At 48.6% G+C, this 14,276-nt stretch overlaps 1 protein-coding gene across 2 annotated transcripts in view; it reads right to left on the minus strand.

Moving 5' to 3' along the window:
- Ago2 (argonaute RISC catalytic component 2) overlaps positions 1-14,276 on the minus strand; it is an 86,916-nt gene that overhangs the window by 31,462 nt on the left and 41,178 nt on the right. For both annotated transcript variants that reach the window (NM_001408918.1, XM_039080221.2), the window contains 3 exon segments: positions 1,083-1,219; positions 3,259-3,440; positions 8,329-8,449. In NM_001408918.1, coding sequence (NP_001395847.1) covers positions 1,083-1,219; positions 3,259-3,440; positions 8,329-8,449 — 440 coding nt within the window.

Raw genomic sequence — 14,276 nt, forward strand, 5'->3', positions numbered from 1 at the left:
ATGAAAAAACCAATGTCCACTATGCCCACATGGCTCCACACTCCAAGGGAGGCACTGACCCCAGAGACTCCATGCTTCCTCTAGCCATGGGCAATGGTAGGGGATTGGCTGAATCTGAAGTGACTAGAAGAATTACAGGGGTCTTGAGCAAGTCTGGCATGGTAGGGGGTGTCCAGGACCTTGGATCGGGTCAGGTTTTCTGGCCACCTTCAGCTAGAGGTGTTTCTGAAGTGTTCCGTTCATGCAATTCTTTTGCAATCAAGGTGCATCCGACCGAGATGTGCCCTCCAGGGCCTTGCTGGGGATACCTGTAGGAACTTACTGCTCCTGCTGTCAGTCTCTGCCGGAGGGAAGAGGACTCAGCACAGAGTATGACCTCGAGGCTCCTGAAGCACGGGAAATAGGGGGACGACAATGTCCCCCTATCATTGAAAGCTAAATGGATTGTGAGGGCTCTGAGATAGCCAATGACATTTCTGGAGGAAGTCAATCCCCGGGGATGTGCCCTTAGGAATGCACCTTGTCCCTGGCCCCTTTCTATCTCCTCGCTTCTTGCCACCATGAGATAAGCAGCTATGCTCTGTCACAGCCTCTTTGCCATGGTGCTTGGCTTCAGAATGATAGCATGACTTACTGAGGACTGAGAACTCTGAACCCGAGTTAATCTTTACTGCTTTAAATGGTTTCTTCTACGTACTTGTCATAGCAATGATAGGTCTAATACACTCCAAGGTTGGAAGACCACTGGGCCATGGCCACCCATTGGCACCTAATAGTGCCTTTTCCTTAGTTCAAGCAGGGGAGAGAAGGAAGGGTGTGGCCCCAGCCCCACACCCGGGGTGCTCCAGTAGTGCAAATGGCCTAGTTAGTACAGGTAGCTCTCCAGACTGGCTAAAGGGTCCCTGGGAGTGGAGCACTCCAAGGGCTTTGATGCCCAATTAGGAACTACCTCGACACCAAAGAGATGATCAACACAGGCTGGTGTCACCTCAAAGCCCTGCATGCTTTCAAACCTCTGCCCATTTCAGTGGGGGCTGCATGGGCCCCGTCCACCCTACAGGGAGCCCATGGGCTTCTCTTACCATCGATGTTCAGCATCATTTTCCAAAGAGAAGGTCGGACGGACTGATGGAAGCCAAACCACACTTCTCTGCCCCCTCCCAGAGGGTTGGAACAGCCTTCCGATGCAGTGAAGAAGGAACGGCCAACAGGGGTGTACCTGCAACAGGGATAAGCCCTCTTCTAATCGGGTGAAATAGCTCATCGTCCCAGTCTAGCAGGCATACCTACGCTCAGAGACCGCTCTAGGTTTTCTGCTTTAAAGTCATGTTCCTTACATGGAGTGGTAGCCTGCATTCCCTGTGCTAGCAGTAGCCCTATAGACTTAAAGACTGTCAAATGTTCAAATACAGAACTGACAGAGTGTAAGGGGCCAGGCTCATGGCTTGGCATCAGTGTGAGACATGCCCCACTATACTTCTAGCTCACAAACTCATCACTCCACACATGCAGGGCACTTTCCTTGCCAATCTCGAAAGGACAGAGTTAATAAGGGAGCAGGCTCTGCCTCCTGCTGGGGCCCATGGCAGATCTAGCTGGTCTTCTATTCTCCCCCTCATCCTTATTTCCATCGTTCAGTGCACAGAGCTGGCCACATCCCTTCAAGTCTTCCTCATCCAGGGTTGTGCTATGCAGGTAGCAGCAGTTCAATGCTAGCTGGGTAGAATCCTCGTGGCTACCAGGCAGAGGCAGACAGAGCAGCCCAGCTCTAAGTCACAGGGTTGCCATTTCTCTGCGTGGCTGTGGACCACCATGTAGCTCCCTGTTTACTCTAGCTTCTTTCAATGACAGGAAACAGAGGCAGGAGGCTGTGGACAGCTCCCTGTTTTTGGAGCCTGAGCTCAGCTGTGAAAAGATCCAGAAGGCCTGCAGGCCAGTTATGCACACAGATGACCTGAGCTACAGACCGCCTATCTGCTGTAGACACACCCTCCATGCACCCTCACCTACATCCAACTACATGTAGGCAGTGTCAGCACCAAAGGTGGGACACAGAGGTGGCACTGTGCTTGTTAATGAAATCACGGAGTGTGTCCTTTTTACTTTCTGCCTGTGCTTGTTAATCCTGTTACATCTTGACACTCCTGATTGTAAAAATGAGTGGAAATAATCCAAAGGAATTCAGGAGGAGGAAACCATAGGAATTCCCGCTGCTCATCTAGAAGTATAGACAATGTGTCCAGAGAGATGGTTCAGGGGGTAGGGGTGTTGGTAGCCAAGCCTGGTGACCTGAGTTCCATCTCCAGGATCCACATGGTGGAAAAAGGAACTGACTCCTAACAAGCTGTCCCCTGACCTACACACACACACACACACACACACACACACACACACACACACACACACACACACACACATGCACGCACGCATGAATAAAGTAAATATTGGTTTGTCTTTTAAACTATAGGCAAGATTTTATTAATTGCCATTTTAGGCTATTTCTGTACCTACCTGCCTCCCCCCAGCAACACTTCTTAGCAGAGAGAAGCAGGACAGGGGCCAGCTGAGCGGTGACAGTGAGCTCTGGGTTAAAGTCTCCCTATGCCTAATGTGTAAACACGAAGCCAAAGGAACACTCAGTTTTCCCCAGAGCACAGAGGAATCAGTCGCTGGGCCTAAGCACGCAGCTCTCTTTCGGATTCTTACTTCTGATGTCGTAGGACCATTCTCACCATTCCTGAGGTCCTACTATGTGCTCTGTGTGAAAGCCAAGTTCAGATGTAGCTCCCTAGCCTTGATGCCATGTGCTACTGGTGCAACACTCTGTTTGGCAACTGGGAAGATGACAAACCACTGAAATGATCTTGTCTCCTGCTAGGATAGCAAAGGGAGGTCCTCTAATGAAGCGGGCTGATGCCTTGAGGCTGGACATTGTCATACACGCTGCGGAAAAGTCTCCCAAGGATGGACATTAATTAAGCATAGTGTTGGTGGCCAGTGTGCTGTCCAAGAGCTGCTCCAGACTGCACAGGATTGTGTGAGTTCACAGCCAGAGAAGTAAACCTTCTACATACACCGAGGCAAGGCCACTAGTGACAGCTCTAACATTATCACCTCCCATCGCAGACTGTTTGCCCCACAGGCTACATGTGTGACAGTCACCACTGGCTCCTCCCTGCCTTGGTCAAGGTCTCAAGCTTTCTGTGAACACTCAGCTCCAGCTTGTGGTCTTTGTCCCCACCCACCTGAAGCCCTCACCTCATGGATGGCAAGTGCCTCATGACAACGTCCAGGGCCTGGATCGTCTCGAAGGGGACGCTGGGCAGCCGCCCCGAAAGTGCATCGTGTAACGCCTGCAAGCTCACGCAGGATACCCACTTGATGGATACCTTAAAGATGCGATCTTTGCCTTCTCCTGGCAGCGTGACCTCCAGTTCCACCTGCCAAACCAAAGCACAAAGGTCAGTATCTCCCGCACACATGTGTGGAGGTCTACGGTAGGTGTCTTCCTCAGCGGCTTCCCACTTTGCAGTTTCCATCTCTCTTTGAACCTGCTGCTTATTGATTAGGCTAAGCTGATTAGGCAGTGAGCCCAAGGGATCAGAACCTGGTGCTGAGGACAGAACTCAGGTCCCCATACTTCAGGGACAAGCTCTTCACCCAAAGACACACTTCCCCAGACTCAGTTTTCTTTACTTTTAACAAATGTGCAATCACACAGCTGTATGAGGTCAGTGACCAGCATACGGACACTCATGACTCCCCAAAACATGCCCACTTCTCCCATAACACTTGTTCAGTCTACCCAGATCTCAGTGTCCACAGTTGAGTCACCACCATCTATGATAGTGTATCACGACTGTGGCCTACAAACCAAGCACTCAGGCGATGCTCAAAGTGGCTGTTTTCTGTTGCTGACAAGCCCCAAGGGGTCTGGAGTACTCTATCCTCAGGATGGGTTCACTTCACCCTGCTATATGCATCGCCACAGACACTGAGCTGGCAAACAGTCCAAGGCCCCAGGGCCAGGAAAAGGCAGAAAGGGGACTGGGTTTCAGACTGGCCAATGCCACTACCCAGGAGAAACAACTCAGATGTGTGTCCAGAACCCAAGGATGACTGGCATGGTACCAATCAATCTAGGTAGGGTGAACTGGCTATAGACTCAACCTCTGAGGACACGGACACCGAGCCATGCAGCCCTCGTTTGGACAACTTTGCAAGAAGAAATCAAATTGAGAGCAAATTATGTACATTTTGGAACCTCACACCACTAAGAAACAAAGAGAGGAGAAAGCCACACCCTGACACAAAGAAGCAGTGTCTGGGGGAAGTTGTGAACATACAGGAGCAGCTGTGTCTTCAAGGTCTCCCTGTCCTCAGCTGCAGGGCCATTGACCCCCATCCCCATAGAAGAGTGATGGCGCCAGCAGGTGTCTGGCATCACAAGCGCTATGCTGGCCAGAGGGACAGCTGCAGGGCTTGGTGCCATGCATCCTTTTCTGACAGGGACATACAGGTCACGTCCTGTTTCAATGCTGCCTAATGGGCTGCTGCGACTTTACATGGCAATCTTCTGGGAAAACAAGTCACCGCCTGTGCTGGATAGGCTTTTTGGTTTTTTTTTTTTTGTTTGTTTGTTTGTTTGTTTGTTTGTTTTATTTTGTTTTGTCAACTTGACACAACCAGAACCACCTGGGAAGAGGGAACCTCAACTGGCTTGTGAGCATTTTCTTAACTAAAGATTGATGTAGGAGGGCCAAGCCCACTTTGAGTGGAGCTTCTCTTGGGCATGTGGTTCTGGGGTATACATAAAAGCAAACTGAAGGGGTTGGGGATTTAGCTCAGTGGTAGAGCGCTTGCCTAGCAAGCGCAAGGCCCTGGGTTCGGTCCCCAGCTCCGAAAAAAAGAAAAAGAAAAAAAAAATATCTAAAAAAAAGTAAACTGAAAAAGCCAGTAGTGGTTCGTGCTCCTTCTGGTCCCTACCTTAGTCCCTCCAGGTTCCTCACTTGTTTCCCTCAATAATGCACTGCATCCTTTTAGTCTAATAACCCCCACCCCAAATTGCTTTTGTTTTTATCCCAGTAACAGAAATTAAATGAAAATAGAAATTGGTATCAGAAGTGGGGTGTTGCTCTGACAGACCTGACCATGTTACTCTTTTGGAAGGTTTGAATAGGAATGGTCCCCACAGACTCACGTGTTTGAATGCTTGGCCCATAGGAGTGGCACTATGAGGAGATATGGCCTTGCTGAAGTAGGTGTGGCCTTGTTGGAGGAAGCATGTCACTGTGGAGGCAGGCTTTGAGGTCTCCTATGCTCCAGCTAAACTCAGTGTGGCACACAGTCTCCTCCTGCTGCATTCAAATCAGGACTGTACAACTCTCAGCTCCTTCTCCAGCAACATGTCTGTCTGCATGCTGCCATGTTCCCCACCATAATGATAATGGGCTAAACCTCTGAAACTGTAAGTCAGCCCCAGTTAAGTGTTTGCCTTCATAAAAGTTGCCCTGGTCAGAGGGTCTCCTCACAGCAATAAAACCCTAAGACATCAGGACATGTAAACCTAAGTAAACCTTTTCCCCTCCAAATCATGGCATTCTCCTTCTTGGATATGGTATTTATGATCAACACTTTTATCAGAACTAGTGCATTTGTGAAGTGTGCAGAGGGTTCAGAAGTACCCTGGCAGGTGACAAGGCAGAGATACAAGCCTAGCAACATGTCTCAGGTACAAACACCACAGGGACCCCTTAGGGATGCCCGTGGCTGCCTCCTGAGCCTCCCTTCCCAGAGCCCACTGGCTACTAGCCAGGGGCTCCCACGAGCTGGTCCACAGCCACAACTACTATCTAGGAAGGGGATATACTCCACTCTCCCTGGCCCAGGAGGCAGCAGCTCAGAAGCTATAACCTGCAGACAGCTGATAAAAGAAGGTGCGGCTAGACACAGCCAAGAACAGCCAGGGATAATATATCAAACATGGTTTTGGTGAAAAGAGACTGAGGGTGTCAGTACCAAATTTAGAGCAACCAGCATCTAACTTTTCAGTTCTGTCCCATGTCAAAGTGAAGCCATGGGCTTGGTAGACACAAGTACTCTTGGCCCCAAGGAGCTGTTTTCTTCCCACATGGGCTGGCAGCAAGGTGGACGCCTATGGAGAGCATGAGCTGAGCTCTGGGGAGACTGCTCCTTAGGAAGGTGATGTACACACAGTAATATGACCATATCAGACATCACAGTCCCCACTGAGCACTAGGTAGAGGCTGAGCTAACAGATTCAAGGGGAGTCCTTTCTTACTAAGAGGACAAAAAAGAAAAAAACCGAAGACAAAGCTTTGCTGGTAGTAAAACAAAGGGAAACTATTTTTGATTGGCTCAGAGGGAGAACCTCATGCCAGCTTGTCTGAAAACACTGACACTGGTGACTGGGATTAAGTTGCAAGGGACTAACTGCCATCTCCAAATGCTCTGTGTGTGGGCTAGCACAGGCAACTAACTGTACCCATTACACCTGCCAGGGACTTACATGTCTGGGCAGTGGGCAATGGGCTCTTCAAACCATGCTACTCACACTGCAGTGTGGGACTGGAGAGGGGCACATGAAGCTCCCAGATGCAGGATGAAAGCCCACACTGCAGCTGGGACCTGAGGTGTACCACACAGGAGAGGTGGGGCTGCCTATCCTGCCTGCTGCATGCTGCACTCTGCACTAGAAAGGTAGCTGGGCTGACAAGGTGAGGAGGCTTTGTTAGGCCCCATTACTAGGAAAGGCACACACACTCCGTCTCTGTTCATTCCAGTCTGGGCTGTTAGCTCAGATTATCTACATCTGAGCATCAGAGACGCCCCATCCCGCCTTCAAGACATTTCTCTTCACGCTCCTCCCAGTGTCTAATTATAAATTTGTACCGACAAAACTGTGAATAAACTCCTTATGCTTTTCTTTCTTATAGAGCTTTAAATAAAAACAAATGTGTAAATTAAACACAAAACCTTAAGATCAATAAATCTCCAATTCACAGTACGTGAATTTGCCAGGGAGAGCCTGCTCAGTTCATTCACACCCAGTCCTGGGATTTCCTCCAACTCGGAACCCTACGCCCATTATCCGTTCCTGGAGTGGCAGTGACAACCCACGTGCCACTGGGGGATGGGGGTTGGGAGATCAGAACACGACACACAGAGCTGTGTAGTCATTGGCCCTCTCCCTGCCCTAACAGTGTGTTCCTGTCAGCCTGGTGAGTCGAAGCAGAGCCACCAGGTATGACGACTGCCTGGCTCCAATGGGAATACAGATGGGCACAAAGGAGGCAAGACACACGGTCACTTAGCAACGCAGCCTTTTTTTTTCAGGCCTGCAGGAAATGTGCCATCCCTTCATTCTCAGACTGTCAAAGTCTGGACAGAAGCTTTATTACTTTTTAAATAAAGTCCCGATAAGGCTAAAAATAATAAGGGAAGGTAACTATTTTCTATGGTTACCACACCAGGTTGATTCATCTTCTTCCTCCTCACTCTGGAGGAGGATACTGCAGCACATCCGCTTTTACACACACACACACACACACACACACACACACACACACACACCACACACACTCACCACACCACCTCATACACACACACACACACCACACACACTCACACACACTCACCACACCACCTCATACACACACACTCACCACACACACTCACCACACACACTCACACTCACACTCTCTCACACACACACTCACACTCTCACACACACACTCACACTCTCTCACACACACACTCACACTCACCACACACACTCACACACATTAACCACACCACCTCACACACACACTCACCACACATACTCACACCCACACTCACTCTCACACACACACACACACTCACCACACCACCTCATACACACACACTCACCACACACACTCACCACACACACTCACACTCACACACTCTCTCACACACACACTCACACTCTCACACACACACTCACACTCTCTCACACACACTCACACTCACCACACACACTCACACACATTAACCACACCACCTCACACACACACTCACCACACATACTCACACCCACACACACTCTCACACACACTCACACAGTGTGTGTAGTGGTCTGTGGGTTGTACTTGGGAGTGTTTTGTATTTGAGCAGCCTCACTGCAAACCTCAGTACACCCCACACACCTCATCATGAAGCCCACACAGAGCAGCCACCCATGCCTCCCAGATGAAGTGATCTTCTACATCAGAGGAAAAAGGAACCTTGAAACATATCTGAATCTCACCCAAAAGCTAGACTGGGCCCCAGCACACGTAGCCTCACCTTGTCCCTGCCAATTGGAAGGGGCATAGCTGTGTACAGATTCTTCCGTCCATCAAACACTGGCTTCCGGTCCCCGAAGATCTGGGTTTTAAAGTGCTGGACCATGTGCTCCACTATTTCCCTAAAACAGAGAAGTCAGGGAGATGTCAGTGATTGAGGGCTGGCACCCGTCTGGTACAAACCAGCTTTGAAGGTCCTTAGGAAACCAGGGGTTCTGCCTGCTATGTGACTCTCCACCCTCTTCTGTGGGGGGAGGAAGAAAAAAAAAATCAACCTAGAACATGAATGAAGTGGGCTTGTCTCATTTCCTGGTCACACGAATGTGGGAGAACGTTGTAACAAGTTATGCAGGGCAGAGAGTGGATGCTACCATAATGTCAGAGTGCCCAGGTACACTCAAGGGTAACCAGTGTAATTTCTGTCTGTCTCAAAGTTGTGGATTGGACACCTCTGTTGTGAGGTTGTGCCCTTGGTAGTCCACAGACGCCACGTTTTACATTCACAGGCATGATGTGCAGACATCACCAACCTCTTTCCTCCGAATGAAACCCCTCACCCACCCTTCCCTGAGGCAAGCAGAAGGTAGTTACAGAGACAGCTAGGAAGACGCCCTACTGACGAGGCTTGCCCCAGGCAGGCCCCAGGCTCCTGACCTTACTAAGCTGTTAAAGTGAGCCCTCGGGATCACCTGGGCAGTCTGTGCTCCAGAGCAGCCGGCGTGCAGAACCACGAGGTCTCAACCTCGACAACAGGGAGCAAATGGCTCCACCTCTCAAGAACCTACAGGTCACAGCACCGTCACCATTTTATATGCAATGGTAAGAGGCCACCGTGGGAGCCCTCTTCTGCACCCTACTCCCCGGCCCTTGGGAACTGCTGTGCGCCAACTGGCATGTACCTGTTACCTTCCCTACAGTTCTGAAGGTTTCTTGATTTCTACTTATGTAGGTTTATGTCACTGCCTTCTCTTTGTGACACACAGTTAAAAGTTTGCTCAGGTCGCCTCCCACCCCAGCCTTTCCAGAACACTATGAACAACCCAAGCTTCAATCTGAGCTTTTACACAGACACGTTAATATTTTTATACTGCTCTTCTATTCCGTTTTTTGAAAAAAGCTTGTTTTCTTTTTAATCACGTGCATTGTGTGTGGGTGCGTGCAAGTACAGGGCCTGTGGAGGGTGGAGGATCCCATGAACTGGAGACACTGGTGTTGTTAGTGGCTACTTCGTGTGGGGGCTGGGACATCTAACCCTCCTGCCACAAGGCTCACTAAATTTTTTTTTAAACTTAGATATGTGGAGACGGATGTAATCCTACTGTGTATCTTAAGAAATATGACCTTATTACTATATACAGTGGAACCACGATGCCTATAAATGTATATATTATTAAGCTATCTATAACAACAGCCGGGTAAGCCAGTGATTACATTCCCGGTGTCTCTAAGGTTGGCACCCTGTACCTATGCTTTTGAGATAATCACTGAAAACTACAATACCAGGGCAGAGGGCATGTAATATTCTTACTTTTACACATGTACCCGACTGCATTCTAAAACCACTTACACAGACTATACCACAGGAGAGGCTCAAGTCAGGGCCAGGAGGAGAGGGGCATGGATGAGAGGGCACATTTCCTTCAGTAACTGTATTTCGTGTGAGTCTAGCATGCTCTCAAGCAACATGGGGCCTCGCTCTCTCCTGAGGGCTGGCTGTATGGCTCTCCCACTAAGGCAGGCAAGAAGGAGCTTGAGGGACATATGACCTTGCCAGAGGGTGGGCTACACAGGACTCACCATGCTAACAGTGCTAACAGTGACCTATCTCTGGCCATCAGAGACTCCATGTTGGGCCCATCCTGGCTTTCACACAGACTGCTGTGCATGGAACAATGGGGGAAAGGACAAAGGCAGGGGCAGGGTGGGGGCAGCAAGGCACGGTTATGCCTGGGACACGGGGAAAGCACTCAGCTGCCTTCCCCTGAGTCCATTCCACAAGCTGTACTGATGGGCTCTTCTCCACAAAGTGTAAATCCTAGGGGGACACAGCATCACCACACAAGCGCAATGAGGCAATGGCTGCTTCGGGGGAGCTCCCACAATCTGACACAATAGTATTTGAACATTACATCACTTTGACCATCATAATCTTGAATCTGGACCCATTTAAAGCCCCCCCCCCCGCAATTAACAGTGTAATGAAGAACATTAAAGGTTTGCATTTTTAACCAGCCAGGAGCTCTCACAATAATTTCCAAGCCCAGTGGGCTGGCCCTTGTTTCAGTCTGCGGCACCCAGCCCCCTCAGTTGCTGAGAGACTGAACTGACGCAGTTTCTAACCATGGCAACCTCAGCTCCTTACAGACGTGACGCCGACGGGAAAAGAGCAGCAGAATCCGTAAAACACCACGTGACCACTGCCAGCCACATGCCAGTGCCTGATGCAAGCCCGAGTCAGGCCTCCTTTCAGAAAGGGTTTCCTGTATGCTATGGATGGCGTGACAAGAGCCTCATGGGAACCACAAAGCCCAGGCGACAAGAGAGCCTCTGCCCGACCTCTCCAGTCTAGAGGGTGTATGCTACAGCATGGAAACCAACAGGTTTCTGACCCAAGACGCCAGCAAACTGACACACCCACTTATCAATCTTTATTGAAACACAAAAGACCTGGAAAGACCCTCAGCACTGACCGGTTCAGCACAGCCAAGCCAGACCTGTGGCTTTTGTGCAGAAATGTATTTGCTGTAGGAGCACATTCATTAAAAGGGATCGCACTGATTCTAACATGTTCTAGGCACACTGTTCAGCAGGCTAAATTAATCGAGTCCTAAGACACTCAGTGTCCTCCAGCTGTGACAGGAGAGGGTGCACCAGCAAAGGGCACTTTCTTCACCCTGGGGACATCAGTCTGCAATACAGATCAAGGCTCTCCCTCAATGCACTTGGCTTTAGAATTAGCCTCTTGCCTTAAAATGTACAGAGGAAATGGAAGGCAGCTGCTTGGGGATTAGGGTGACGGGGGTGGACAGTCCTAGCTTCACATTCACTGTGGTTCTAGAACAGTTTCAAAGCCACAGCCCGGGAGATCAGCAGAGCCCAGAGCTGCAGGGGTAGAGATTTCTATGCCAAAAAAGATGGCAACTGGATAGATTTCCTCAACAGACTGCACCCCATAGGTGAGGAAGATTACAGCGTGTGGGTGTGCGATTCAGCCACAAAGGTGGGTACAGCCTAAGGGAGATCCTGTGCTATGACAACTTGTATAGAGAGGCTGTTTATAACACAAATGCAAAGTTGGTGGTCACACAAACCAAAAAGAATCTTCAAGGGGTCTAGGAGATGGCTCAGTCAGGCAACTGCTTGCTGTGGCCTGAGGGCCTGAGTTTTGATCACTATGCTGGAGAAACAAAGACAGCTGGATTCTGGGAGCTCCCAGGCTAGCCAGCCCAGTATAATCTAAGCTTCAGGTCCATGTGACAGACCCTGACACAGAAACAAGGACAGCAAACACTTGAGGAATGACACAGAAAGCTGACCTCTGGCTTCCACACACATTCACTCACGCATGCACGCACACACGCATGTACACACCATGTTTAAAGGAAAGCAATAAAAGTTATCCCAATTCAAAAACACAGTATTTTGATTCTTAGCTCACAGCCCCCTTGACATAAATTATCCCTGGCCTAGGATGTGTAGAGCAACAATTCCGAAGGGGGAGAAAGAGGCTTCAAGAAACCAAGGCCAGTATTGTCTCACACATCTCAAAAGACTAAGAAACAGGACTTACAAAAGAGCACACTGTAGTCATATAATGGAAAATTACTAAAAATAAGGATATTAATAGTATTAAAGCGTTAGTCCAGCAGTTAAGACTGATTGCTCTTGTAGAGCTTCCAGTTCAATTCCCAGCACTCGTGTGGCAGAGTACAACTGTCTGTAACTCCAGTCCCGGGGAATGCCACCAGCACTCTGGCCTCTCTGCTGGTTCTACGCATACAGGCGGTACACAAATACACAGACCCAACATTCATACGTATTAATAAAATTAACTTAAAAAAAGATGACAACACGTGAACTATTGAAACCTGCCTTTTTCTTTTTTCTTTTGTGTATGTGCTTGAAAGAAGTCACTGTGTAACCTTGGCTGGTCTGGAACCTGCTGTGTAGACTGGTCTGGCCTTCAACTTAGACATGTGACCAAATGTTGAGGTTAAAGGCATGCACCACCCGCTTGATCTCAGAAACAAAGGGTGTTCAACTGCTAGGACCCACACCGTGGCAAGAGTGAACTAACTTTTCTAGGTTGTTCTTAGACCTCCACACCCACACTCCAGGATGTGTGTGCTCTCTGTCTCCCTCACAGACAGACACACATGATAAATAAATGTAATAAAAGCTTTAAATTTAAAAGCTGGGTTGGCAAACCAGCCCAGTGGTTAAGTTGCTTACCACCCAGCGACCTGAGCGTAAACCCTCACCGTCACATAAAGATCTGACTCTACAGGGCAGAGGCCTCGAAACTGGAGTGGGTCTTCTGCCTGGCCTCCTCGTGCTAGGATGACAAGTGTGAGCCCCATCTTAACTTGTAAGTCACATACAAGTAAGAATTATCAAATATAAAGGGAGATATCGCCCAATTATACGATGGTTAGTTTGTCATTAAGACAGGACAGTTAAAAGCATGGTGTGGCAGTGCAGCCTGACTTTAATCCCAGCATCAGAGGCAAGCGGATCTCTGTGAATTCCAGGCTAGCCCAGTCAATACAGAGCTTGAGGCAGTCAAGGCTAGAGAGCAAAATTCTGTCTCAAAAGCAACGACAACAAAAAGACACAACAATCAGAGCCAGGGAAAGAGCTCGGTGGGCGAGGTGTCTGCTGCAGTTCCTGACAACCTGAGTTCTATCCCTGGGACCCACACAGTGAAGGAGAGAATTTCTACAAATTAACCTCTGAGTGTGTGTACACGTTGGGGGGGGGGCGCTCATGCGAGATACACATGCATATAAAAGACCAATAAATATAATTTTTGAATATTTAAAAAACAAGATACAACAATATTGAAAATACATCAAACACAGCAGAAACCCCACTGGCAGAAAGGCAAGTCCCCATCATATTTATGGGGAAAAGACTGTAAAGGGTTGAGTAAAATTATCAGCCACCTCCACCCAAGAGCAGAGCACACCTGTGCCCACCACAGGGAATGTTTTTCACGAGAGAATCACAGCAGGGCTCCATGCTCTACCCTAGCACACTCTTAACTAAATGGAAATCAAGCTTGCACAACACAAGGGAGACCAACTCAAGAATAGCTTACGTGCAAAGATGTTACGTAAAAAAGAGACTGAGCAGAGGGAAGAACAGAGATCAGAAAAACAGAAGGAAAAAAAAAATCAACAAAGCATAATGTTTGTTCTGGGCAGATGACTAAGCTGCGCCCCCTTAACAAACCTGGTTGGAAGAAAAAACAATTTAAAATACTTGGGGTGAAAGGGGCTTCGTACAGAGCCCATAGACACTAAATATAAAAACTGTGGAACCTGGCACGGTGGCAGGCATCTTTGATACTTGGAAACCAGAGGCAGGCAGATTTCTGAGTTTGAGGCTTAGCTTACTCTGTACAAAGAAGTATATACATAAACATATACATTATGAACAACTTTTTACTAGAAAATTCCATAACTTTGATGACAAAATACAAACTACCTAAGTGTGTGCACCCAAGTGCATGCACACGTACACATACACACACACACACACACACACACACACACACACACACACACACACACACACACAGGGGGATGGGTGTTAATCCTGATATCTGAGGGAAAAAATTAAGCTGTATTAAACAGTTCCTACAAACATAGATCCTAGCCCAAAACAGTTCCATGATAAATCGAGGAGATTTATAACAGCAGAATCACACATGTTTTATGTGTATGA

This window comes from Rattus norvegicus, chromosome 7 (genome assembly GCF_036323735.1).
Source record: "Rattus norvegicus strain BN/NHsdMcwi chromosome 7, GRCr8, whole genome shotgun sequence".
In the NCBI taxonomy this organism is placed as follows: Eukaryota; Metazoa; Chordata; class Mammalia; order Rodentia; family Muridae; genus Rattus; species Rattus norvegicus.